The sequence below is a fragment of the Neofelis nebulosa genome, chromosome 10 (genome assembly GCF_028018385.1).
Source record: "Neofelis nebulosa isolate mNeoNeb1 chromosome 10, mNeoNeb1.pri, whole genome shotgun sequence".
Lineage (NCBI taxonomy): Eukaryota > Metazoa > Chordata > Mammalia > Carnivora > Felidae > Neofelis > Neofelis nebulosa.
In genome coordinates, this window is record NC_080791.1 from 59,194,026 (window position 1) to 59,220,900 (window position 26,875).

The following is a 26,875-nucleotide window of genomic DNA, read 5'->3' on the forward strand; positions in this document are numbered from 1 at the left end:
CTTCCCTCAGGAGATGCCGGAGCCCCCTACTAGTCAGTGAGGGCTCTAGAGGAGCACGGTGTCTTGTATTCAAGCTGAGGCTGGGCTAACCAGGATCCAGGGCTATCACATGGAGATGCTGGACATGGCCATACCTGTACCCCACTAAGAGTTCCAGGGACCCCCCCCCAACCCAGTCCTCTTGTATAGATGCAGCTCCTGAAGCCCAGAGAGGGGTAACGGTCGACTCAGCGTCACAGCAGGATCCAGGGTGAGATGGCAAGTCCCAGAGCACAAAGAGGGGTGGGTCTGGCCTAGACAGCCTCTCTCCAGCCTCTGGAGCAGATGGGGAGCTCAGAGTAGAGATCCAGTTCTGTGGCATGAGGCCCCCTCCTGCACCTGGGCATTCTCACTCCTCCTGAGCCTTGGATGATTCCTTTGAAGTTTCTACCAGAGTGTCTGCCGGCTGTGAGGCTCCTCCCGGGAACTTGTGAAGTCTGTCATTCCGTGGAGCATGGTGATTCCGTGGAGAGGAGTACAGCAGTGGAGTGGGACCTGGGGAGGGGCCTCATCTTTGCATCAGATGCTTTTCTAGGTTTCTACTATTCTAACATTTAAGGCGTTCCCCATAATCCTTCCTTGGGCTCTTAGTGCTGAAACGGTGCTGGGGTTGCCGGGGAGTCCTGGAAGCCGGGCTTGGCTCAAAGAGAGGGAGCAGGGCAGTCCCACAGGGAAGGGGCTCCCCTAAGGGGGAGGGATGAGCTTCCTGCCCATAGTGCAGGGGCACTGGGCAGCCTGGCTAGGGAGACTGCGGAAGAGACTCCTGTCCCAGCAGAGAAGCTGGCTGCGAACTCTCTGAAGTCCTTTCAAAGTGTAGCTGCCATGGAGGTGCCAGAGAAGGTGCCCACTCAGTATGGGGAAGTTTGAGCCCCACAGTGCTTTTCCCAGTGGCCTGGGCAGTGAGAAGATGCAAACAGGAGATCCCCTTTCCAGGGAAACTGGAAAGACGTCATCTTCCTGGAGGTTTGGGATTGGAGGCGGGGGGCTGGATTTGAAGACACCGGTGGAGCCAGGGGTGTGATGGGTAGGAGATGGTGGCTTTGCTGGCAACACTGGCAGGGAGGGGGCAGACAGGCAGCTAGCTTCCTTTTTTTTAAGAAAATTCATGTTTATTTATTTTTGAGAGAGAGAGTGAGTGAGCAGGGGCAGGGGAGGGGCAGAGAGAGAGGGAGAGACACAGAACTTGAAGTGGGTTCCAGGCTCTGTGCTGTCAGCACAGAGTCTGACACGGGACTTGAACTCGTGAACTGTAAGATCATGACCTGAGCTGAAGTCAGACGCTTAACCGACTGAGCCACCCAGGCGCCCCCAGCTAGCTTCTGTTGAGCTGAGTTGTGGGGGGCTCTAAGGTTGGAGGCCCATTGTGAGAGGTTCAGAGCTGGGTTCCGGGTGGTGTGGGGGCAGAGGCTTTCTGGTGCTGTGGACTGGGCAGGGATTGGGGAGAAGAGAAGAGAAGCAGACAGCCAGGCACTGCATCCTTCCCATGCCAGAGAATTCAGAGTCGTCTTAAAACTCCAAGTAGGGTGTAGTCTGCGGGCTAGATGGAGAGAACTGACAATTACAGAGTACCCTTTATATTTTTCAAATTACCTTGTTTAATCACCTCAACAATCCTTTAAGGAGCTCGCACTATTTTGTAGAGGGGAAACAGACGACACACTTACGTGGTTTAATTGAAGGCAGTTTGATGAAGCAAGCATCTTGGAGACGGGGTAGGATGAAGGGATGCAACAGAGCATGGTGAGGTCCTTTGGACCAGCATCCATGAGGCCTGCGGGGCAAAGAGAGTGCTGCAGATCTGAGAGCCAGGGGCATGAATAAAGGGCTGCTCTGCAGAGGAGGAGGCTGTCAAAGGAGACGAGTGGAGGTCTGGAGGGACAAGGGACAAATGGTTGATGGGAACCTGAAGCTCAGAGAGGGTGCCAAATGCTCCCTACCTCCTTCTGCTCTGCTCCCTACCTGAGCTGCACTGGGGCTCTGAAGAATGTCATTCTCAGGATTCGGTGTGCCCTGGGCCCCCACTGAGCCATCATCTGCTCATTGACCCCACCCCTCCTCAAGGATGCCCTCACGTGCCCCGCCTTGTGCTTGTCACCCTGGCCATGGAGATGGACGGGACGATCCTTGCCCTCCCCTTTGCTAGAAGCAGGCAGTGAACCTTATGGGGCGAGTGCAGGGAAGGAGGAAAGCCCATGCTGGGGCCACTGCTTGGAGACTTCTCTGAGGAGGTGATGATGGGTCTCGGCCCTGAAAAATGAATGTGAGTTTTCCAGGTGAAGGAGGAGAGGAAGGTGATTCTAGGCAAACAGCCAGCACAAGCAAAGGTGTGATGAACGACAGCAGGAAGTCAGGGTGGCGGGGCCAGGGCTGCTGGGCTGGAGGAAGGTCCTGTGGTGGAGGCCCAGCTCATGTAGGGAAGCCAGGGAGGGCGTAAGCAGGGTCACGGTTAGCTTTGGGTTTAGGAAGCCCCAAGTGAAGGGTGCATTAGAGGGGCCAGTGAGGAGGCTGGTGTGGAGACCCAGGTGAGAGGCAAGATGGCCACGATGCAGGTGTCTGAGGACAAGTGAGCTGTGTAGACAGGTCAGAGGAGGAGTGACAGTCCCCAATCCCTGGCTCACCCATCTGAGCTATGGCCCTAGTTCTGCAGTGTCCGCCCACTAATGCAGGGATGGGTGACAACTCTAGACTCTCTTCCAGGAGCACCCTTCCCTGCCTCATCCTGCCTGTGGCTTCCGCACCCCAGAGCACCCGTCCATGGCAGCCACTGGCCACGCTGCAGACTATAGCCCCCAAGAGCAAAGCCGTGTCCCTGCCACCTCATCTCTTGATAACATGTATGACTTGCCCGCTGCGAAGTCTGATAAAATCCTCCCTTTTAAGACCATCATCATGGGGTGCCTGGGTGGCTCAGTCGTTAAGCATCTGACTTCAGCTCAGGTCATGGTCTCACGGTTTGTGAGTTTGAGTCCCACGTCAGGTGAGCTTGCACCGCACTTTGGATTAAAAAAAACACAAGCCCACTTTGGGTGAGTCCCGCTTCTCTCTCTCTCTCTCTCTCTCTCTCCCGGCCCCCTCTCCCTGCCCCTTTTGGGATTCTATCTCTGCCCCTCACTCACTTGTGCCTTCTCTCTCTCTCTCTCTCTCTCTCAAAAAAAAAAAAAAAAAAAGCTTCATCCTGGAGTTTGATCTCAATCCCTCTTGCTGTCCAGAGCCTGGGCCTTGGACTCCCTGGGAAATGAGTCAATGAGATGGCTCCCTCCTGGTGCTGGGGGCAGTTATGGGCTTTGGCCAAGCCAACTCATCCGTGTGCCTGAGTGCCAGTGGGGACCCACTTCAGCCTCCGCTGGGCCTCAGGTCCTTGACTTGTTATCAGCATTAATTGGCATCTCCAGTGCGGCCTTCCACCCCACTAAGCGCTTGACAGTCACGAGGTGCTATTGTGTGCGACTGGATTCCACCTCTTGCACCCTCCTGCCCCAGGCTTCTGGTTCTAGCTGCCTGAGCCAAGCCACCAAGCGTCCCAGCCACAAACATACAGCTCCAGGTGTGGAGAAACAAACAAACAAGAGAAAAGCTCAGCAGACACAGAAGCCCACACACAGAGAAGCAGACCACAGTACAAAGACATGGAGAGACCCACAATGAACACAGACATCAATATATACTGAGGAACGGAGACAGGACAAATCTTTTTTTTTTTTTTTCTTTTAATGTTTGTTTATTCTGAGAGAGACAGAGAGAGTGTGCGTGAGCGGGTGTAGAGGCAGAGAGAGAGGAGAGAGAAGGGGCATCTGGGCGGCTCAGTCGGTTGAGCGTCCGACTTCAGCTCAGACCATGATCTTGCGGCTTGTGGGTTCGAGCCCTGCATCGGGCTCTGTGCTGACAGCTTGGAGCCTGGAGCCTGCTTCAGATTCTGTGTCTCCCTCTCTCTCTGCCCCTTCCTCACTCATGTTCTGTTTCTCTCTGTCTCAAAAATAAATAAACATAAAATATAAAAATAAAAAACAACTGACCTTCCAACCCGGGTATATGCACGAGCAACACAGATGTGGATTTAGCACACAGAAACACTTGGCATAAATACAGACCGCCTATCAGGAAGCCAGACCAAGCTACCTTTGGTTCTCCACTTGTGCAGCCTCTCTGCCCTCTGGGCATATGCTGTTCCTTTGTCTAGAATACTCTTCCTGGATGCTCCCTCCCTTCACTGGGTTAATTCCTATCATTCTTTAGTTCTTGGCCTCCCTTCCATACTCCCCAACCTTGGAGCTGTCCCCTGCTACATGGCATCCCTGACTGTTTTCCAACCCGTCTTTGACAAAGCTTGGGGATGAAACTTTTGCCTGTGCCTGGTGAGGTGGTGATTGGGGTTGTGACTGGGCCATCGGGAGCCAACAAAGACAAATTTCGGGGGCACTGAGTCAGGAATAACAATGAGGAGTCCTGGCTGCTCAGGGTGTGAGCAGGCATTTAACCCACAGGCTGGCATAGCCAGATGTCCTCTGCCTCATTTTTTTTTTCTTTTGCATTTCTTCTAGGCTCGCTGCCCAACCCAGTTCCCTCCTTTCCCAAAGCCAGTCCTGCCTCTTGCCACCTCTCTGCGCTCACACATGCTCACTCGCCCTCTTCGCTTGGGTGTACCCTGCCTCTACTTCTAAGCCTGGGGAGAACCTCATGATTCAAGGCCTGGGGTCAGAGGCACATCCTCCATACATGGTCTCCTAACCCATGCCATTTAGCTTGATAAAGGGAGGTGTAGAGGGGAGTGGTTATGAGCACAAGCCTTGGGGACTGTCTCCTCATTCAAGTATCAGCTCCTCCACTTCTTGGCAGCAGGACGTGTGTGAGTTCTGCCACCTTTGCTCCCTCATCTGTAAAAGGGGCACGCTAATAGAGCCCACCTCATTAGGGCTGCTGCAAGGATTAAATGAGACAAGTGTGTGATGTACGTGGCATGCAGTTTGGCTCCCCTTTGGGCTGCGTGAGAGCTGAGGGAGAGCTAATGAGATCAAGGACGTGCAAGTGCACCCAGGAGGTGCCTAGTGAGTCCTTGCTAATTGGAACTGAGTGAAACAAATATCCCTGTGAGTACCTACTATGTGCCCTCCATGACTGGTTCTTTGCACCCTCCCCCCTCAGTTTCTGTGTGACTGCTGAGCCTGAACTGCTGTTTTGCTATGGGGGGGGGGGCTCAGCAGGTGGGGGTGCGACTTCTTTTTTTAAATTTAATTTTTTACGTCCATTTTATTAAAGTATAATTTACATACAATAAAATCGCCACTTTAAAGGGTATGATTCGATGAGTTTTAGTAAATGTATACAGTCATATAACTACCATTTCAATCAAGAATAGAACAGTATTCCCCCCCCCCCAAACTTCCCTGTGCCCTTTGCAGTCAATCTCTTTGGGGGGTGACTTTTTACAGGGCTGTGAGAGGTCCCGGGTTTTCCTTGAGCTGACAACCTGGGCACGTAGACTAGGATGCTTCTAACATGCTGGGAGATGCCAAGGAACTGCCCGCCCTTTCTGGCCCTTGGTTCCTGTAGACTGGCAGAGGTAATGAGGCCAAAGAGGGGAAGGGATGCTCAGGCTGTGATCTCCTGAGGGTAGACTCTGGGTCTGAGAGCCAGGTCAGTTGGAAGTGGTGGCCTCAGAAATGCACAGAGTGGGTGACAAAGTAGAGAGTTGGTGTTCCCATAAATCTGCCTCTTGATCAGGTAGGTGAGCCCTGTGGCCCTGATGGGAATGGCTATGTGTTGGTCCAGACTGGAGCGGGGGCCTACCCAATATGACTCCACATGTCTTCCTGTCTCCCCCTTCCAAGAGCTGTAAACCCCTCCGTGGATTAGCAATTCCCTGAAAAGAAGGGGGGCACTTTTGTTCCCCAGTTCTAGAACCAAATATTAAAGCAATTATGTAACTAGCAATAAATTACTTAAAGTAGTGACTCACTCAGCTTAATTAGAGTGAGAGCAGGGAGGGATTAAGGTATTTTTAGAGCACACACCTCACTCCCTCCTGGGGGGGGGAGGCCTCTGTGCAAGGTGGGGGTGGAGAAAAGGCTGGGAGCTCATAGAAGCACCCCAGGTGTCTGCAAGGAGATGAAAGCCAATCCTCCATCCCGCTGAGGTCTCAACAAAGACAGGCCAAGTCAGAGCTGAGGCAAGAGGGATTCAGATCAGACCCAAGGAACACTTTCCAGAGGTGCTTATTGGAGAACTGGGAACAGAAAAATTAGGTTATGAACTCTTTGAGGGCAGGGACTAGGTCTGTGATCCACCTTCCCACCTTTACTGGTTACTAGCTGTGTGGTTCCTTTGTCACCCCAAGCTTCAGTTTCCTTCACTGTCAAATGGGCATAATAATATCCACCTTCACACATATTGTAAGGATCAAGTGGGTTAATGTGTGTAACTAACACAGACTCCAGTACTGACTTAACAGGACAAAAATCTCCAAGAAGACAGGGAGTGGGTCTGTTTTGTTCACTGTTTTATCCCAAGCTGTATTCACAGGGCCACACGTAGTAAGTGTTCAATAAATGCCTGTTGAGTGAGTGCTTGTTAGTTTCATTCCCATTCTCCTACTTCAAATGGGTCCTTGTTTCAAGGTTTGTGGATGAAGGAACTAAATGAGTGGAGGGCAGGGGTGCCTCTCAGGTGGAGACTGGCTTTTCTCCCCCAAGCAGAGGAACAGATGACTTAGAACATAAAAAGACCAGACTTCCAGTGACTGGCCAGGGAGAGTTTGGAACCATGGACAGCTCCAGCCTGGGCTAATGGGCTTAGTCTCCTGGTTGCCTGAAGCTGGGCTGGGCTGGGAGGGTCCACCCAGGCTACCCTCAACTGCAGTCCAGTCTGACTGGAGAGACCAGCACCCTCACCCACCGTCATTGGGAGTTCAGGGGAAGGAGGATGAGTGTGAGATGGGGCATCCTGAAAGCTTCCTGGAGGAGGGGATGGGATTGCCTGGGAAGATTTAGGCAGAGAGAATATCCAGGTGCCTGTAAAATGAAATAATAATTTTGATCCTATAGATTTTCCAAGAGGATTGAATGAATTACTTTTAAGGAATGCCTGGCACCTGCCTGCTTGGAGAGGATACAACATAGGGGCTCATTTCTTCCTGCTTCCCTCCACCCCTTCTCAATGCCTGTGATTTGAGGAGGGACATCCCTCTGTCCTGTTGGGGACAGCAGGACCTGGATAACTGCTCAGAGATGCTGAGGTATGGGGATTCCTATTCTAGCCTTCACTGACCCCCAGCTCTGACTGAGCTGGACACATAGTAGGTGCACAAGACAGACTGAGGGACGGTCTGCAATCCTCCTTCCTATCAGGGCATTGGGAGGCTGAGGGAAAGACATGGCAGGGTTGGGGTGATGGAGTTTAATCCCTGGTCCTCCCCTAGGCCCATAGCCCCAAGACTCCTGCCCCTAGTGGCCACTCTGATCAGTTTTGACTAGCTCTCCTCACACCTCGCTGGCCTCTCAGGGCTCTGGCGATGAATTAGTGATGACAGCTTTGCACCATCACTATGACGACCAGGCATGTTCTTAGCCTCCAGTCAGGGTGCAGCAGCAGAGGCCAGAGACCCCTTTGGCTCTGAGCCTTTGTACTGTTGTGTGTGATGGGGCTGGGGCCCAAAGGGGGAGCAGGGGGGAGGGGAGCAAGGGATGGAGCAGAGACCAGGGCATGGGGACTCCATCTGGAGTAGATGAACATTCCTTCAGATTGTTAGATCCAAAGGAACCTTAGGGACAGTTGTTTCTCTTCCTCCCTGCTTTCTCTTTCTTTTCATTCCTCTCTCCCTTCCTCCTCCTTTCTTTCCTTCCATTTTCTCTAAGCCTCATCCCTGTTCAAAGGCCCTGAGCTGCCCACCTCTTTCCCCTATCCTGGGAATCAGGCCCAGCCCAGCCTTCACTCTTAGGAGCCCAGAGTGAGATGGGGACATAGACCAATCCTGGTCTTGGCTTCAGAGAAGGTGTGTGGGAGCCACTGGTGACTCTGCAAGGGGGGCTGACTTAGCTCAGCCAGAGGCTGTGCAAACAGCTTTGCAGAGGGAGTGATACTTCTGGCCCTGTTGAGTGAGGATATTTTCAAGTGCAGAGGCAGAGGATCAGAGGAGAACAGGTAAACCATGAGTCCAGAGGTGAAATATAAAGAGGGGTGGGGGGTTGACAAAAATGCAGAGCAGCCTACATGCAGGAGTGTAGCAGGGCACAGAGGAGGACTGAAGCCTGGGGAAGGACTGAGAGGGAATGGCTGCAATGAGCAGCTTGCAGGGTGTCCCATAGGGAAAAAGGAGCCCCTGAAGAATTTTTGTTCTTGTTGCTTGTTTGATTTTCGGGATGGGAAAATTGAGGCCCAGGGAGAGAAAGTGACTTGATCAAGCTCACTGAGGTCATTAAAGACAGACTGAGGCTGTGGGCTCTGTCAGGATCCTACTCTATAGACCCCAGCTAGGACCTCTTGCCCCAGACTTGCTGGCCAGGAGTTTTCCAGGTAACCACCACTTCCCAAAGGTGAGGAGGGCCCATGGGTGACCCGCCCCTAGTTTGAATGAAATTTGAGAAGGCAAGAGCTGTGCTTATGTGCCATCCCCTGCCTCTTGTGTGGTGGGGGTAGTGGGGGAGGGCATTCAAGGAAGGACCTGGGAAGCCAGGGGCTTGGGTGGGGTCAGCAAGCGATTAAGGTCAGAAACTTGGGTGTTTGGTCTCCCAGCCAAGGCACTGTGCCACATCCCCTTACTTTGCACCCCCAGGAATCTTTGGCCAAATTGGGCACCAGTAGGAGGAAAGGGCATCTCTGGGGCCCTCACGTTTGGCCTGATATTGGGCCTGATGTGGCCAGAACTTATCAGGGCAGAGAGAGCCATTTTAGCCCCATTGTCCCAGGGCAACAGTGACTCACTCAGGGTTGCTGAACAGGTCAGTGCTTGGCTGGGCCTGGCTGCCTGGCCCTTAGCCTGTCTACACTCCCCCCACCTCACAGCTGTCCCCTTGCTTCACTTTCACCCTACTCTGCAGCGTTGCTGGGCCTGCCAGCTTGATGGATGGCCCCACAGCTCAGCCTCCCTCCCATTCTTTTCCGGATGCTGGGCTGTTAGCCTTCTAATCACCAGTCCTGCCTGGTAGCCGCCAAGCCATCCATCTCCCCCCTGCCCCCCCACAGCTTCACCCAGCACAGGTAGGGTTTTGTTGGGGGGGGAGGAGCAATGCAGCAGTTCCCCCTTCTCTGAGGTTGGGCCGAGAGTGTGGCTGAGTCGAGGGTTAGGGAGCAGCCTACACCCCCTTGCTGAAGCGCCACAAATCCCTCCTTCCAAGGGTATCTACACATGCATACATGCATACATGCTCACAGTAACGATAAAAACAAACTTTCATATATTGGGGTGCCTGGGTGGCTCAGTCGGTTGAGCGTCCGACTTCGGCCCAGGTCATGATCTCACGGTTTGTGAGTTCGAGCCCCGCATCGGGCTCTGTGCTGACAGCTCAGAGCCTGGAGCCTGCTTGGGATTCTGTGTCTCCCTCTCTCTCTGCCCTCCCCCGCTCACATTCTGACTCTCTCTCAAAAATAAACGTTAAAAATTTTTAAAGAAAAAAACCTATCATGTATCAAAAAATACTATATGTCAAGCATTGTGCCAGAGTTATGCATGTGTACTCTCATTTATCCTATTAGTTGGGTACTATTGGTAACCACACTGTATAGATAAGGGAACTGAGGCTCAGAGAAATGAAGGGACTTGCACAGAGTCACATGTCCAGGAAATGGAGGAGGGGGATTTGAACCCAAGTTGTATAGCTTACATCTTGTATTTGCAACTCTTGTGCTATACTGACTTACTTATTCATGCACACATGCACACACAAATACATGTACACGTGCACACATGTGCATGTATGACCACGAGCCTCAATGTCAGACCTTGCACTACCCATCTACCTGGACCAGGCTCCTGAGGAGTCGGGAGAGTGCTGGGCTGAGGGAGAGATGAGGAGTCCCTGCTCATTGTCCCCAGGCTGCCCCCAGACTCACCCTGGCGGTGACATTGAGCAGCTGGAGGGCTGCATGGAAGAGGCAGCCTCCAGGCATCAGGAACAGGAGGCTGGGAGGCAATCAATCGATAATGCCTGTGGCACCACCTTCCCGGGACTGGGGCTCCAGGGAACGTGGCGCCGAGGGTCGATCATCTGGGCTGCAGCCCAGGCCCAGCATGCATGCATGTGTATGTGGAGTGTGGCTCGCAGCCTGCCATCTCTGCGCCCCCCAGTTCCGTGTGCCCTTCCTTCTTTCTTTGCCCTTCCCCCTGTCGTCCCACACCTCACCCCAACTCCCCTTTCTGCCCCTCATCATGGGCACTGCCTCTGAGAATCAAAGTACCAGTTCCCAGGCGCCTATGTTCACCTTCTGCTCTGGGGTCACCCTGGCCCAGAGGCTGTTTCCAGGGCGAGTGCTGTGAGGTGTGGGGAGAGTGCTGTGAGGTGTGGGGAGGGCAAGCAGAAAGGCCAGAGGCCAGGAGCTGCAGGAGGTGGGGATGAGCCCTCAGAGCCCTAGGAGACAATTTAATGAGATAATGAATGTCAAGTGCTTCGCACCACCAGGGGGCACATAGTAGGTGCTTAATTAGACTTTGTCTTGTTCCTCCCTCAGGAGTGTGGCGAGAGCAAGGCTGGTGCTGATGGGGGCGGATGGGGGACCTCTGAAGGCACACGAGCTCCCACAGAGGCTGTCAGGTGCAGCTGACAGTGTTAACAATGCCAGGAGCAATTAGCGGGGAGAGAGAGGGGGAGAGAGAGAGAGATTAGTACCTGACACCTGACAGAGGCACGGTTACCCATTCTGACGTCGGGGGAGGGTGTCTGGTGCCAGGAGGAGTGGTGGCCAGAGCCAGGCTTGAGACCTTCCCCCCTCTCCCCCTGGGAGGGGCCGCTGAGCAGGCCTGGATCGCACCCCCCTTCCTGGAGCAGCTGCCTCCGCCCTGGCAGAGAGGTTTCCACCAGTCCCTCCAACTTGTACTGGCCCCACGAGACCTGGGGTCAGGCCGCAGTTCGGGCGCTGGCTGGCTGGTGGTGATTAGCTGGGGTGAGTCACTTGCCTTTTGGGGGCCTCAGTCTTCTCTGTAACAGGTTCCGGTGAACATCAAGTGAGATGTCGCCTGTTAAGTGCCTGCCGCTTCCCTCTCCCCAAGGAGCCGGGCCACTTTGGGTTCCCCGGAGTCTGCCTTCCCTAGTCACACCCCGGAGAGAGACAGGTATGGGCCGTCTCTCCACCAGATGCTGTCTGCTCCACCCGTGGGTCCCCAGCGCCGGGACACAGGGTTGTTGAGGAAGGAAATGAAGGGGGTCCCATCTTAGGTTCTGTCATCTTCTTCACTCTGGTGGGGGGACACGTCTGCCTCTCCGTACTGACTGTACGTCCATCGGTAACCAAGGAGTGGTCAGGTGAGGGTGGGGAGGGGGTCTGGACTGGGATTCCCAGGGCCTGCCTTCCTAGCGTTTCACACAGTGCCTCACTGGCTGATCTTGGGCAACACCTGTCCCTGGAGGGTTGGAGAGACATGGGAACTCTGACCAGCCTCCTTCTTGAGGGCCCAGACGACTCTGTTCCGCAGGAGAGGCTGGGTGGTGGGGTGGTGGTACAAAGCTGGTGAGGCCATGCCATGGATGGGCAGACCCAGGAAGAGGGGCCAGCTCAGGACTCCTGTGACTTTGGTGCCCTTGTCCTCGTACTGCCCCTTCTGCCCCTCCATTCGTAGTCCTCTTTTCCTTTATTATCTGACTCTATATTGCCTCCTGCCTCAGGCTTATCTCCTCCTGTCACGTATCCATCCATCTCTGTCATTCCCTGCGGCTTCCTCCTGCTCTCTGGCACACTGGCTCCCTTCCCCAGGAGTCAGGCCTGTCTGGAAGTCAGTCTTTTCTTGCCAACTGTCTAAGTAAGTGGTCTCTGTGACTCTGACCAGCTCTTGTCTTCTTCCACCTTCCCACATCTTCCTTTCTCAGAGACAGTGTCTCTGCCTTTCACTGTCTCTGGACTCCCTTTGTCTCTGCAAGTTTCTCTCTGCCCTTACCTCTGGGTCTCTGTTCTTTAGAGCCCACATGGTCCAGCCCCTGCACCTCCTTCCCTGCATGCCCAGCCAAGGCAACAGTTCCAGCCCTCCTGCCTGGAGAACGTAGCCTACGCCCCCTCTTTTGCTGGCTGCCTTGGAAGCCCCTGACAATGCCCTCTGCCCCGCCCTCCTGGGCCCGTTGCTAAGCCTTGGGCAGGCAGCACCTGGCTTCCATAGCGACGGGTGCTTAGAAACGAAACGCCACATCTCCGGGTCCCACTACGGAGTCTTTGCAGATCGAGGGCTTTGCTTTTCGATCAATCAGGACAGGAAATGTGGCCGGCTCTAGGCTGCCTCCAGCTTGGGGAGGCGAGAGGAGAAGTAGCCACAGTCTCTGCCTTCTGGAGCTTGAGGCGGGCAGTGAGGCCCTGCGCCAAGGAGGGAGCCCGGAAGGAAGCCCCCTGGGCTTTTCTCAGGAGTCAGCCTGCTACTGGGAGGCATTGGGTTTGCCAAGGGCCCTGTTTGGATTACTGTTCTACTATTTCTAGCTATGTGACTTTAGACAAATGACCTCATGCCCCGGGACCTCAGTTTTATCAACTGTAAAGTTGGGCTAGTAATATCATGAGGATTAATTGAGAGAATCAACCAGGTGGGCCTGGCTTTTAGAAGGCAGTCCCCTCCCTTCCTCTTTAAAGTTGTCTGAGATTTAATTAGCAGAGAGGAGGGTGATGCACAGTGGTGTTAGCAAAAAGGTGGAGGCTGGAATGCACCTCACAGATGCAGGGGTTCGCTGGGGCCGTCTCTCTTACCTGGTATTCAGAGAGACTCAAGCCCGCACACCATCAGGCTCTGAGGGGTGTGGAAACCCTGGTGGAGTCCTGGCTTGTCAGGCAGTTAGAATAATAGAATCCTGGACTCCTACATTCTCAGGACTCCAGGCTCTTGCGTTCATGGAATATAAGAATCATAGACTCTTGGAATAAAGGGACATTATAATAGAGGCTTGATTTTCTTAGAACGCAAAGCTCTGGGAGTTCTTGGAACCTCAAAGCCATAGATAGGGGCCTCCCTCTATGATGGTTTCTGGGCTGGCAGGGAGTTTTCAGAGCCTGGGGCCTTGGGTCCCTGTTACTTAGACTTTCTTGTGCCTCAGTATCCCTCAGGGGCTTGGCTCTGAGCTGTCCTGGTGTGTGTGTACGTATGTGTGTGTGTGAGTGTGTGTGTGTGTGTGTGTGTGTGTGTGTGTGTGTGTGTGTATTGGGGGCTGGGGTCAGTGATCGACTGCACCCTGACGCACCTCTGGAGCAGGGCCAGCCCAGGAATAGCTGACAGAGGAAAGCTGGGCTGCAGCTGTTCAGGCGGGGCTGGGTGGGAGTCTGGGCAGCCACCCTTGGCTGAGGACCAGCTTGCCCTCCCTCATCCACCCAGCCTGCAAGCCAGGGCTCGGGAGGAAGCGTCTCTATGTGCCACTCCTAGCGCTGGAGTCAGAGCACCCCTCATGGTCCTGCAGACTGGAAGGCATGAGGCTCCAGGGAGAGGAGGAGATGGGGTGTGGGTAGGGGCATGGGGGATGAGAGGAGGGGGCTCAGTATGGGGGATGGAGCTTAATGAAGGGCCAAGGCTTCAGCGAGGAGGGTGGAAGTTCAGTGAGGGGGGATGGGGCTCAGTGGAGGTTGCTAGAGAGTTTCTTGGCAATGCATTGTCTCTGCACCACCCTGGGCTCCTGGGGATGGTGGTTGGCAGTAGGGGAGACCGAGCACCTTAAAACCACTCCCCTCTCCCTAGGGTAGGCTGAGAGCCAAGAGCTCCTTTTCCCACCTCGACCCAAAGCTGGGGAGGTTGGTAGAGCTGCTGAGAAAGCTGGGATCTGCCTCTCCTTTTGCTCATCTTCCTTCCTGGTTTCCATGGGAATCGTGGCTCGGGATGATCAGGGTTTAATAGGATGGTGCTATGGGAGGAGTCAGCATCAGGCAGAGCCATCCATCCCACACGGGAAGGGGTTGGCTGCTAAGAAAGTGAGCTCCCTGTCTCCGGGAGTGTGCAAGCAGAGGCTGGATCACCAGCCGAGGTAGCTTTAGAAAGGGACTCAGATGAGGGAAGGCGATTGGGAGGCCTCTTCCCTGGGACACGTAGGCTTTGTGTGATTGGCCCAGGTGGCCCCACGTTCCAGATATCCCTGTGCCTTATTGAGGGGGTCATGATGCCTTGGGATCTGCCCCCCAGACCTATCCCCCACCCCTGCTCTCTGTGCCTGGCCCTGAGCTGGACATACACACACGAAGCTGAATCACACCCAGTCTCTTCCTGGAGGGTCAGCGGGTCTGATCGGGGAGGCACACAAGAAAATAAACACAGTTGGGTAAATCTTACATAATGGGGCAGAGCAGGCTGGAAGGAAGATTCTATCATTTATTTGTATGGTCAATAGATGTCTTTTTGAGCAATTCTTCTGGGTTGAGCCTTGTTCTAGGTGCTAGGGTCACAGCAATGAACAAAACACAAAGAGCCCTGTCCCCTGGAGTTGACAGCGTAGTGGAGAGGCCGACTACCTACCTGGCAAAGCGCGGAGTGATGGGGAGTGCTGGTTGGTGGATGGATCTGTGGAATCCTCATGGATCCCATGAGGAGTGGCCAGAAGGCAGTGTAGGTGTGGCCTGAAAGGAAGTTTGTTGGTGGTATAGGTTAAGGGCTTTGAACAGCTCCAGCTTTATCCTGCAGGCAATTGCAAACTCTGTGAATGTGTGTGAGGCTGAAAAAAAGATGACCCCAGCAGGTATGGAGCTCGGGGAGAAGGAGGCACAGTGGTCCCCCTAGGGCAGACTTGCCCACCTGTGCTTCTGTGTATAAGAGTTGTGTGAACACGTTTCCAGGTATAGGAGTATGTGTTTGTGTGTAGGAGGACGTCCTCTATGGGAGGACGACGACTGTGTATGATTATGGTGGCCTGGGGCAGCCTTGTGTGGTGGAAGGATCTTGGGGTTTGCAGATGATAAGGAGCAGATAACCAAGGCTTCACATGTGCCAACGCCTGAGTCCCGTGGACCTCAGCCTGGCTGTGAGCCGACAGGTCCTAGACTAGTCTGGACCAGAATGCTATGGATTCCCTATGCTATGGATACCCCTCTAGGGTCGTGGACCTGGCCACCTGCTACCGACAAGATAAATGTGCATACAAATAACATGGAAATGGATGGGACCTGTGGATGACCCACCCCTATTCCCACATCCCCTGGGCTTGAGTTACTCAACCTGTGCTCTTCCCCCCTCAGCTGCTGCTGGGCCTCTGGGAGCAGGTCCTGCCCACCCAAAGCCAAAATCCATATTTCCCCAATAAGTGCCTATGGCCAGATCCTTTCTCTGTGAGGGCTACCCCCACATCTGGGGCCACAGCCAGAGCTGATCCAGGGTGGTGGCCATGGCGGCACCTCCTTTGGGTGTGAATTTGAATATATACATACTCATGCATTTGCACACACAGTCACACACGAATGCACATATTTGCCATACTTGGACCCGTGTGCACACCTACAACTGTTCACGCATATCTGCAAGTGCGCATATACACACCTGTGTGCACACACATATGCATATGCACATTCCATAGATGTACACACACACAAATTCAGCTGTACTGTGAAAGTATCACACATCCTCACAAAGCAATAAACTTACAAACCTCTAGTCATACCCTCTCCTGCCTTTATCTACACCATGCTCACAGTCCTGGGTGCAAGGCCTTACCCACCTGTGCACACACACATGGCTACCGAAGGGTGGTCTATACCCACGCTCTCTCCAGGGCTGAAGCATTGAGGACAGGCTGTAGATGGACACAGAACCCACAGAGATGTCAGATTCCTCCAGGACGCTTCTTGGATTGTCCCTTTGCAGGGCCCCTAGGATAGTAGAGCCCTCTGTCAGTCTGTGGGCTCCACACCCCAAGTCATACTCTGAGTCATACACACTCTCTCCAGAGGAGCCTCCCATACTGAGATCTGGTCCTTGTTCATAGTCCTTGGGTCTGGCATGCCCAGGCAGGCCTGCCTGCCCAAGAAAGCTGCCTTGTACCCAGCTAGGCCTACCTGGATCCTGCCTCCTTCCACCTGATCTGCCTGAGCCCTCAACGAGAACCAGGCCAACTTCTATAGTTGCCGAGGAGTCTGAGGACACAGAGGGCCAGAAGTTTGCCTGCGGTCACCCAGTATGTCAAGGCAGGGTGCAGATTCGAACCTGGGCTTCCAGGAGTATGACCGTGGTTAGCAGTGACGGGATAAATGCATGTCAGGCACCAGACAGGCTTATGGAAGTAAGACAGGTGGGCATGGGGGATGAGAGCAGATGTGGGGTCTACTGGGTGTCTGCTGGTGCCACTCTGTCACCTGGAGAGATGGTGAGCAGGAAGTCTGCTCTCCCAGCCTGGATGAGGAAGTGCTTTGTGAGCACCGTGGCCCACAGGAGTGTCATTATTATTGGGAACAACAGAGGGCTGGTTTCTGGACAAGGCCTGAGGTCTGGTAGGCCTGGTACCCAGGTTGACAGGCTGTCAGCTGACTCACCTTTTCCTAAAATACTCAGTAGCTGGGCCACTGGGCAGTTATAGCGGCCGGTAAGGTGGGGAGACAAAAGAAGTGTCTAGAGGGGCTGGGCCAGGCATTCCTGGGGCTGGGTTTTCTTGTGGCAGAGATGGGCAGAGGGTTCAGGGACTGGGAGCATAGGACCCTCAGTCACTGCATCATTGGGGACAAAAGGAAAGGTAGGAAAATCTGTTCTTCTCACATGCCTTTCCTCAAGATAAGGAGCATGAATTTAGGACACAGATTGGAGCCAGATGGTCTGAGTTTGAATTTTGGCTCCATTACTTACTAGCTGTGTGACTGTGGACAAATTACTTGGTCTCTCTGTGCCTCAGTTTTCCATACGTATAAAATGTGGCTAATAATAGATCCAACTTTATACTGTTGTTGAGAAGGTGAAATGCGAGGCACATAGTAAGGGCTCAATAAATGTTAAAGCCCCTCGGACACAGAGGCCCCCAGCTCCAGATATACACACTCAGCCTTTTAGGGGCCAGCTGTGACCGTCGATTCCACGGGACTGATGTCAGCCGGGAACAAGATACATCTAATCCAGGGTTCTCAAACCTGGCAGCAAATTAGAATCACCTGGGAACATTTAAAATATCCGGGATGGGGGAGTCCCAGGCATGAGCAAGGGTGAGAACCTAACATAGAATCACAGAACGTAGACCCTGGAAGACAGGGACCTATAGGGGAGCGGAGGAGCCCTAGCTTTGGAGGAAGGGTCACTTCCTGGCAAGGAGCGTTTGCGCATGGCCTATCATTTTGGCATCTCAAGGAGCCTTGACTGCCTCTTCTGGGAGGGGGCTGGATGGAGAATTTCAAGGATCACATCGGGGGGATGTTTTTGAAAGAATCTCTGTATCCTGCCAAACATCGAAAGAAAAAATGTTTGTTTATTGAATCTAGTGTATTAACATTTCACAGATGGGAAAAATGAGGTCCAGAGATGTTCAGTGTCCTGCTCAGAATCACACAGCAAGTCTGTGGCAGAGTTAGGACTGAAACCCTTGGAGGAATGGTTGAATCTGAAGGATGGATGCAGAATGAATCTCTCTGAGTTGAGGGAGACGTAGAGCATGTCCCTGGGGTTCCAGCCACTGAGCTGTAGTGTAAGATAACCAAGTAAGATTTAAGAAATAACTTGTCGTGAGGTGAGTGCTGTGGAGGTCCTGCTTAGAGCTGAGAGCCCAAGAGATGGTGGCTATGCCAGGCCAGGGTTGGCTCTTGACTGCAGGGTATGAGATGGCTTCAGAACAAATAGGTCTGGCCAGTGGCCTTAACAGACACCTCCTGGGTACCTGTGTCCCATCCAGGCTATAAAAGCCCGGGATTGACAGGTACTCAGGATTTGCCAAGAGATTTGTGCACTGGGCTCAGAATCGGTGCTTAGAATAGCCCTTACATCGGTCACCCCCCTTTATAGAGCAGGAAACTGAGGCCAAAAAAGGAAGGGAGGCCCTTTTCTGGGTCAGAACCTTTACACCATCTTAGCCCATGTAGTTTTCTACAGTGTTAAAAAGTAGGCCACATTGCCCCTAATTTGAAGATGAAGTAAAATACATCAACTGGGCCTGGATCACTTAGTGACAGAAAAGCTTCCCACTCTTCCCCATGTCCCCAGACATGATTCCCAGGAAAAACTCAAGAAGGGGACCCAGAGGACTAAGGTAGCATCAAGGGAAGGTCTCCTAGAGGAGGTGTCCACCTGAATGATAAACAGGTGGACAGGATCTGGTGGGCATTGGGGTAGGGTGGCATGGGTAAAGATCTGGAGGTGAGAATGAGTCAGTCACTCATCTGCGTAGAGGAGGAAGTATAAATTTAAGAAATGGTGGTGAGAGGGTCAAAGCTGGGTAAATAAATCAGGGCTAAGTTATAGAGGGTCTGCCATGTCAGGCTGAGGATTTGGGCTTTATTGTGTTTGTGGTAGGGAGTCTTTAAAGGTGTCTGAGCAGAGGCAGAAGCACGTGCAGAGCTGCGCCTCGGAAATAGAGGTGGGAGAAATCCGGGTTTGGAGGGCCTCCTCCTGAGCTGATGGCACAGCCAGGGCTCCGCCCAGCCTGTGTGCCAGGTGCCTGGACTGTGTCCAGGACTGGGCTCAGTGACTCAACGTTGAGGAAATCACTCCCCAGGGAGAAAGGGCCCAGATGAATCAGCCCAGTGAGGAGGGGAGGCTGGGGGCTCACTGAGTCACCCTCCAAGTGGGGAAAGGGGGTGTTGCAGAGAAAGGGGCCAGCAGTGCAGCGGTCAGGATTCAGGTCAGTCCACAGCAAGGGCTGTCGGGAGACTGGCTGACTTCCCACCATTGTTGGGGTTGACTGTCCTGGCAGTCTTGTGAAAGAGATGGGATAACTGAGGCCCACAAACGGGAGGGAATCTGACCAAGGTCAAGCAGCAAGTCGCCGGCAAAGGCCTGACATGATCCAAAGCGCACCCTCTAGTCCAGACACGTTCTACCACCCCAGAGGATCTCATGCTAAATGGAGGCGAGGAACTAGTGGGTCCAGGCAGGGAGCTGGCCCAGGTGATCCTTCCTCCCTCTGCCCGCCCCCATTTCCCTCGCCCCGCAGATGGCAAATAGGCCCAGGCGGCGCTGCCGCGAAAGGACAGCAGGGGGCGTAGAAGCGTCACGGCTGCCGCAGGCGCCTGAGCACAGAGGCCGCGCTGCGGAGAACTGCGCTCCGGACACGCGGGTCCCACCGCCGAACTGTGAACTGTGTGGCCCTGGGGCCTGCACCATCTCCGGCTCCCGGGGACGCCAACGCAGACCTGCCCGTCCGGTGCTGGGGGCCCGGCGCCCCTACCCCGCACTCAGGAGTGGTGCGCCTGCCCGTGTGTGCGCTCGTGTGTCCGTGCGCACGTGTCCCCCGCACAGATTGGCTATTGCCCCCCAGGCCTGTCCGTCGCTGGGCGACCTCTAAAATTCTCCCCGACTTCCCCATTTCTCCTGAAGAGGAGTCAGCCCGCGGCTCCTGGCATCGGGTCAGCGGCCCCTAGTCCCCTATCCCCCGCCTCTCCGCCCCTCCCGTCACTGCGCTGGTCTCTGGCTTGGAGCTCTGGCCGGGCCCCAGGACTTTCTAAGTGGGGGAAGAGGATGTGATCTGAAGAGAGAGGTTCTGAGAGACGAGGTAGCGACAGTAGGGGCGAGGGGCCAGAGGAGGGAGCGGAGGCTGAGAACCGGCTACCTGGTGGGCGATCCTAATAGCGGACAAGCTGGAAGAGTCTTGAGAGCAGAGAGAGAAGGGAGGTGAGAGCTGGGGTGGGGGGGGCCCAGGGGGGTCCGCACGTCCGACTAGCGGAGAGGTGCAGCCCGCGGTGGCGGGAGGGTAGGCGGGGCTGCGCGGTCGGGGGCGGGGAGTGGGCGGGCCGGGGCGGGGCCGGGGCGGACCCTCGCGCGGACCCGGCGGAGCTGTCGCGGACGCGCTGACCGAGCGCAGCGGCCGGGCCGGCGGGCGGGCGGGCGGCTGCGAGCATGGTCCTGGTGTTGCACCACATCCTCATCGCTGTTGTCCAATTCCTCAGGCGGGGCCAGCAGGTCTTCCTCAAGCCGGACGAGCCGCCGCCGCCGCCGCAGCCATGCGCCGACAGCCTGCAGGTAGGGGGGCCCCCAGCACTGGGCACGAGGAGGACGGGGTGCCAGGCGAGCGCCTGGCTGGGTCCTCCACGGAGAGTGCAGGCGCCGGCTCCGTAGTCCACTCTGCCCCTGAACCCTCCTCAAGGTGGGGCCCCCTCCCCTAGCTCTGAATTCCACTCCTGTGCTGGGACTGCAGCCCATACCCGGAGCCCTTGAATCCCCAGCCCACAGTTGAAACCTCACCCCGGACTCTGATCCCCTTTCGGATCTGGGACTCCACTCCAAGCACTGAACTCCCAATAGGGAGTTCACAGTAGGACCCCAGCCGGGCGCCAGTCCCCACCCAGAGCTCTTTAAACCTGGAACCCCTTGCCTCCCAGATCAACGGATGACCCCTGCCCCAATCCCCAAACACCCACTATATATTTCAGACTCCGGGTACACCCATAACACCTGAACCCTCAGCTTTCAGCCAGGACTCCCCCTCAGTGCTGGTGGAGCCTCACCCCAACCCCTGAACCTCTACTCCACAACCTCGTCTGTGCCATCCAGATTCCCACTCCAGCATCTGGACTTTGATCCTCACCTGGGACCCTACCCCAGGGTCAAAACGCAGCTTTTCCTCATAGCTTGTCTCCTTCTCTGCAGGACCCCCTCCCACCTGCCTCCTGCTTTCCTTCCCTCCCTCCCTTCTGTATAGGAGATCCCCTAGTCTCTTAGGGGTCTCACCCTCTCCTCATGTTTCTCTCCAGGTGTGGTAGTCCCACTTTATTCTCTGGTTTCTCCCCTGGCTTCTCCGAGTCCTTCTGGGCCTCCTCTCTCTCTGCCCCTCCATTTCTCTTTCTTGGTCCCCTCTGCCCTGTTCATCTTTCTCAGTTTGTCCCCTCTATTTCTCTAGGTCTCTGTCTTTGTTCTAGGGTCTCACTCTGTGATCATCCCCTCCCCCTATATCTGCCTGTGCTTTCCAGTGAGGAAGGGGCAGGCTCAGAGTGCTGGGCTGGTGTCTGCAGGACCTCCACCTGCCCCATGTTGTCAGGCATGGCATGGTGTGGGCGCTCGTAGAAGGGGCTAAACATGGAGGGTACAGCCTTTGGGTGGTGCCCAGGGATCTAAGGTGGGTGGGGATTGTGCAGTGGCACTGGGGTTCATAACTTGTAAACCCCCCATCCCCACTGTCCTGGTCTTGACTGGGAGCAGCTGGGGGTGTGGGATTGGAGAGAGGGGAGTAGACTGCAATCTGGTGTCAATTACCTGTGGTGGGAGGGTTCCAGGACTGGGTGAGTCTGAGATGTATGTATTTGTGTAGGATGGCCCACGTTGCATGTGTTGGGTGTGCCTTGTGTGTGATCATGTGTGATGTGTCATGTAATATTGTGTGTGGCACCACCAGGGGGATTATTTGGGGGGGGGGTTGTGGGCGCTTATGGTGAGTGTGAAGATTGTGAGTGTGTGTCATTGCATGCCGTGCATGGCTAGGATGGTTGCGTTGTGAGTGTGGAGTGGTGCCGTGTGCATGAGTGTTGTATGTGTAGGGGACATGTGTGTATGTGGTGTGTCTGTCTCCGTGGGGTGGAGTTGTTGTAGGGGCAGCCTGCCTGGGGGATTGCGTGTGTGGTTGCGTATGTTATTGGCTCTTGTGTGTACCCCAGAAGAGCCACTGTGGGGGCCTGATGAAGGGGTTTCATTGGACGTCGTGGTGGAGGGGAGTGGGGGTGGGGGCGTTGTGTGTGCCCGAGTGTGTTCGCAGCCTAGGTGGCTTAGACTCTCTGTGGTACATCCTAGGCTTGCTTGGGAAATGTATTAGGACCTGTGTGTTGGTGTTTGAGCATCATATGTCCGTGTGATGGCTGTTTGTGCAACTCTGGGTAGGGGAGAGTGCAGCAGCCAGGGCCGAGGAGTCCCAGGCAAGGTTGACTCTGTGTGTGTGTGTGTGTGTGTGTGTGTGTGTGTGTGCGCGCGCGCGCGCACACACCCACATGCACATGGGGGGGAGGAGGCAATGTGCAGGCAGGATTGTGTATGCCGAGGGGCTGTGTGTGGCCACAAACATGTGACATTAGGCGTGCACATTATCTATGCAGGGTGTGTCTCGTCTAGATGTTGTGTGTGTTGAATTTAATTGGACGTGTGTGTGTGCCTGTGGTTGGGGAGGTGAGTGTGGGGTGTGTGAGGTGCATGGTGGGAGGTTGAGTGTGAGTGTGGTGTGAGGTGTGGGTGTGTGAGCTGTGTGACTTTTCAGTGTGACGCGTGGATTATGTGATCTTTTCTCCCTGTGAGCTGTTTATGTGTGGTGTGTGGTGAGGAGTGTGGAAAGGGTGTCCAGTGAGCTAGCATTGTGTGTGTGGGGTGAGGCAGTGTTAAGGGCTGTGGAATGTTCTGCAGGGGTAAGGAAGTGTGTGCACACGGTGTGTGGGGTGAGGGACGAGGCAGTCAATGTTTGGGGCATGGGGGATACAGCAGGTGTCCCATAAATGTTCGTGGAAGGGTGTGCGTGTGTGTGCAGGGAGGGCTTGGCTGCCATCTTGTCCTTGCTCCCCTCCCAGTTAGGTCCCCAGAGATGCCCAGTGACGTCCTCTCATGGCCCACCCCAAGCTAAGCTGCCTCTACCCTTTGCCCTTCATCCTCCTCACTTTGACCAAGGCCTTTGTCTTGGGTTTCCGGCTGAGCAGGCGCTGGACAGGCAGGCGGCGGGTGATGTTGTGGTCTGGGAACCTTTGTTCTTTTCCTCTTGGTCTGTGTCATGTTTTGGGCTGGGATATGAGGAGGGCGGGGAGAGGATGCACGTGTTGCAGGGTCACTGTGTTTACTACCACCTCACAATGCTCCACAGCGGGGAGGGGTTCAGGCACAGGCCGTGAGGCCCAGGTGGCATCCCCAGTGGTGCCTTCTTGGCTCAAGAGCAGGCTTGAGGGGCGTCTGAGTGGCTCCGTCGGTTAAGAATCTGACTTTGACTCAGGTCGTGATCTCACAGTTCGTGGGTTAAAGCCCCGTGTTGGGCTCTGGGCTGACAGCTCGGAGCCTGGAGCCTGCTTCTGATTCTATGTGTGTGTCTCTCTCTCTCTGCCCCTCCCCTGCTTGCACTCTGTCTCTGTCTCTCTCTCTCAAAAATAAATAAACATTAAAAACATAATAAAAAAATAAAAAAAAGAGCGGGCTTGGGTCAGGAATGGTTTCTGGGTGAGTTTGCCACCATGAGGGATTAGTCCCATGGGTGGCCCAGTACCCCTTCTGGCACACGTGTCTCCAGGATGCTGAGCAGTCAGGGGCCCTCTTCTGCCTGCAAGCCTGTCCCTCTTCCCTTCTCTGTGTGGCCCTCAGGGAGTGTCCCTACTGGGCTGGGGGTCAACCAGGAAGGCCTCAATGTATCTCCTTTTGTTGACCTCCCATCTGACAGGAGGAAGAGTCCCTGCCCTCACAGAGACCCTTATCTGAGAAAGGAAGCGTGGTGACACTTTGGGGACTCTCTAGTCTGATAGGGGAGATGCCAGTCAGGAGGAGGACCCAGGTCACACCCTCCAGAGAAAGCAACGGGGGAACCTTAGTGGGCAGCCTGCTGACAGGTATTTGAGAGGATGAAAGGCCAGGGCTCCTGGCAGTTGGAAGCACAGAGACTACCAGAGTCAGTCAGGGGAGGTGGCTGGGGGCAGCGCCCCAGCATCACCCTCCAAAAGGTTCTCTGCGGTGAGTGGGCTTAATAAGCTGGGCCTTGATGGGGGTGTTGAGTAGGCAGAGAAATGTGGCCTGGGGCTGAGGAAGATTCTCAACTGGAAAATTCAACTGGAAAATTCTCAACTGGAAAATTCAAAAACACATCTTGACGGCATTTGATCCTTCTCAAGCAATACTGTCTAGCCTTGGATGGCCATCCCTGGGCCTCCAGCCTTCTCGAGCTTTCACATCACCTCTTCCCTTCCCCTTGTCTTTGGCCAGAATGATCGTCATCGTCATCATCATCTTTTAGGCAGCTCTTTCCAGATTCCAACCTCCTTTCAGAGAAGTCTCATCTAACAGATTGACTCATTCACTTGTCTAAAGCATTTATTGTGCACCTGCTACACACTAGGCAGGCACTTAAGTGCTGGGGTCACAGCAGTGACCAAACAGCCTTCCAAACACACTGTCGGCCCCTTAGGCCCTGGGCACATGACCCTCCCTCCTGTGTTACCCCGGCCTGATGTACACTTGATTCTGTGAGGCTCCAGGTGTGCACCCCATGGTGTTGGGCTCACCGGAATGCGAGCTCTTCAGAAGCTGGGCCAGGTCTGCCCATCCCGCGTGTCCTGAGCTGGGCTCGGCACAGTCCAGATGGCCACATCGATCATCAGATGTCCATATACCCTTGTGGGGTTGGCAGCCCATGTGCCGTCCAGAAAAACCGAGGCCCAGAGCAGGGAGGGGATTTTAGGAAGTCTCCTTCTTTGACCCTCCTATTGCCAGTGTTCTCAGAGACCAGAAAGGTCAGGTGATCTGTCCAGGTTTCACAGCAAGGTGACAGAACACAGCAATTTTCTATTTCCCAGAAAGCAGCTCTACTGGTCAGCAGGCTGGACTCCAGCCCCAGCACCATGCAGCTCCCTGGCTGGCCTCTGTGCTGCCTGTGGCGGGTGAACGATTATTAATGACCCCCCTGGCAAGGAGACAGGAAACGTTTCCCAGCCACAGCTGGGGACATGCTCCCTGCCAGCCCCAGCCATCCATACCCACCCCGGCCCTGGTGTCAGCACGGATGTTATCTCCATTCTGCCCCAGCCTTCCTCGCTCCTCCTGCCCATCCGCCTCCCGCATCCTTTTCCTCTTAGGGCTAAAGGACAAGAAGAGACAGAGCTTTCTGAACAACATCTCTGTCTCACCACTTTCTCCAACTTGATTCATCTCTACCTTCTTCCCTGCCCCAGACCAGCCAGAAGCAGCCCCTCCTCCTGGAAGCCTTCTCTGAATGCACCTGTAGGCCCTCCAGCAACCCTGGCCTGGACCCTGGCTGCTTCATCTCCCTCACTGCAGACTTCGCTCCCACTCTGATGGCCCTAAGTCTGGGCTGGGGACTTCCTGTGGCCTGTCCTCAATTGTTGTCTTAAGACTGACACTTTCGGGGCGCCTGGGTGGCTCAGTCGGTTGAGTGTCCGACTTCAGCTCAGGTCATGATCTCACAGTTCTTGAGTTCGAGCCCCGTGTTGGGCTCTGTGCTGACAGCTCAGAGCCTGGAGCCTGTTTCAGATTCTGTGTCTCCCTCTCTCTCTGCCCCTCCCCACTCATGCTCTGTCTCTCTCTGTCTCTAAAAAATGAATAAACATTAAAAAAATTAAAAAAAAAAAAAGACTGACATTTTAAAGGGGCGCCTAGGTGGCTCAGTGGGTTAAGCTTCCAGCTTTGGCTCAGGTCACGATCTCATAGTCCATCAGTTCAAGCCCCATATCGGGCTCTGTGCTGACAACTCAGAGCCTGGAGCCTGCTTTGGATTCCTTGTCTCCCTCTCTCTCTGCCCCTCCCCTGCTCATGCTCTGTCTCTCTGTATCTAAAAAATGAATAAATGTTAAAAAATTAAAAAAAAAAAAAAAGACTGACACTTGGAGGATCCTCCTGGATGCCTCCTCCAAGAAGTCCCCAGTCCAACCCAGGGACTCTCACTTATCCTAAGCACCCCAGCCTGCCTGTCCATGCCACACACTATATACTGCCAGGCCTTCCTAGGTGGACATTTAGTGAGTACCTACTATGTGTCCCACAGAGAGGGGAAGTAGAAGTGAGCACAGTGTGGACTTTAAAGCTCTGCCACACACTGCCGCATGTCTGAGCAACCATGTGTCTGCCCCATGGCAGGTAAACACACCTAGGTACGAGGGCTGATGGCAGCCAGGTGATGGGGTCGGGGAGGAGGCACAAAGACTGATGCTGGTAGGTGGTGTGGTGAGGGCAGTGCTGGAGAGAAAGTAGGAGGCCATGGTGGGACAGAGCAGCAACCCCTGATTCAGCCCAGAGTAGGAGGGAGGGGCAAGTCGGGGAGCTTCCAGGAGGAAATGTATCTAATCTGAGAGTTAAGGGATGAACTAGGAGAAAGTTCTGGACAGAGAGAAGGAGTGAATGGCACACGTGAAGCCTTGCTGGTGACAGACAGAGGGAAGGAAGTGTGGTTCTGTAGTTCTGTGTAGCTGGATCCTGGACTGCCAGGGTGGCCGAGTCCTAGGGTGGGATCTGGTGTGTGTGTGTGTGTGTGTGTGTGTGTGTGTGTGTGTGTGTGTGTGAAGCTGGTGACAAGGCTGGTGATGTCTGCAGGGGCCAAATTGTGCAGGACTCCCAAGTGAAGGGATTTGTGGACTTTTCCCAGAAGGAGCTGGGCACTAGGTGGGGAGTTGAAAGCAGGGCAGGGACTGCTCAGACCTGCTTATTAGGAAACCTGGGCCATAGCTGGAGAGCACACGGAAGGGGTGCGGCAGGAGGCTGGGCTGGCCTTGCTGGAGGCTGGTTCAGTGTGGTCCAGAGAAGGGTGAGGACGCATGGGCAGGAAGATGGCCAGGATGGAGGGGAGGAGACAGACCTTCGAGGGGTGAAGAGGGAGCCGCTCAGCTATGGAGGTAGAAAGAGAGGGAGCACCTCCCTGCGTGTCTGGTTGGGCTCCTGAGGGAAGAC

General features: G+C 54.7%; 1 protein-coding gene and 1 long non-coding RNA gene across 3 annotated transcripts in view; one reads left to right on the forward strand and one right to left on the reverse strand.

Annotated features, from left to right (window-relative positions):
• The window catches only part of PDE2A (phosphodiesterase 2A), a 94,922-nt gene that overhangs the window by 8,039 nt on the left and 60,008 nt on the right, over nt 1-26,875 (forward strand). For both annotated transcript variants that reach the window (XM_058687879.1, XM_058687878.1), the window contains exon 2: nt 20,200-20,272. In XM_058687879.1, the coding sequence (XP_058543862.1) occupies nt 20,254-20,272 (19 nt within the window). In that variant the 5' untranslated portion in view covers nt 20,200-20,253. The remainder of the gene's footprint in view (nt 1-20,199; nt 20,273-26,875) is intronic.
• Nucleotides 14,493-15,989, reverse strand: LOC131487301 (uncharacterized). The gene is made up of 2 exons (XR_009249701.1): nt 15,865-15,989; nt 14,493-14,751 (listed from the first exon to the last, which is right to left on the reverse strand). It is a non-coding gene; the product is annotated as an uncharacterized LOC131487301 (long non-coding RNA).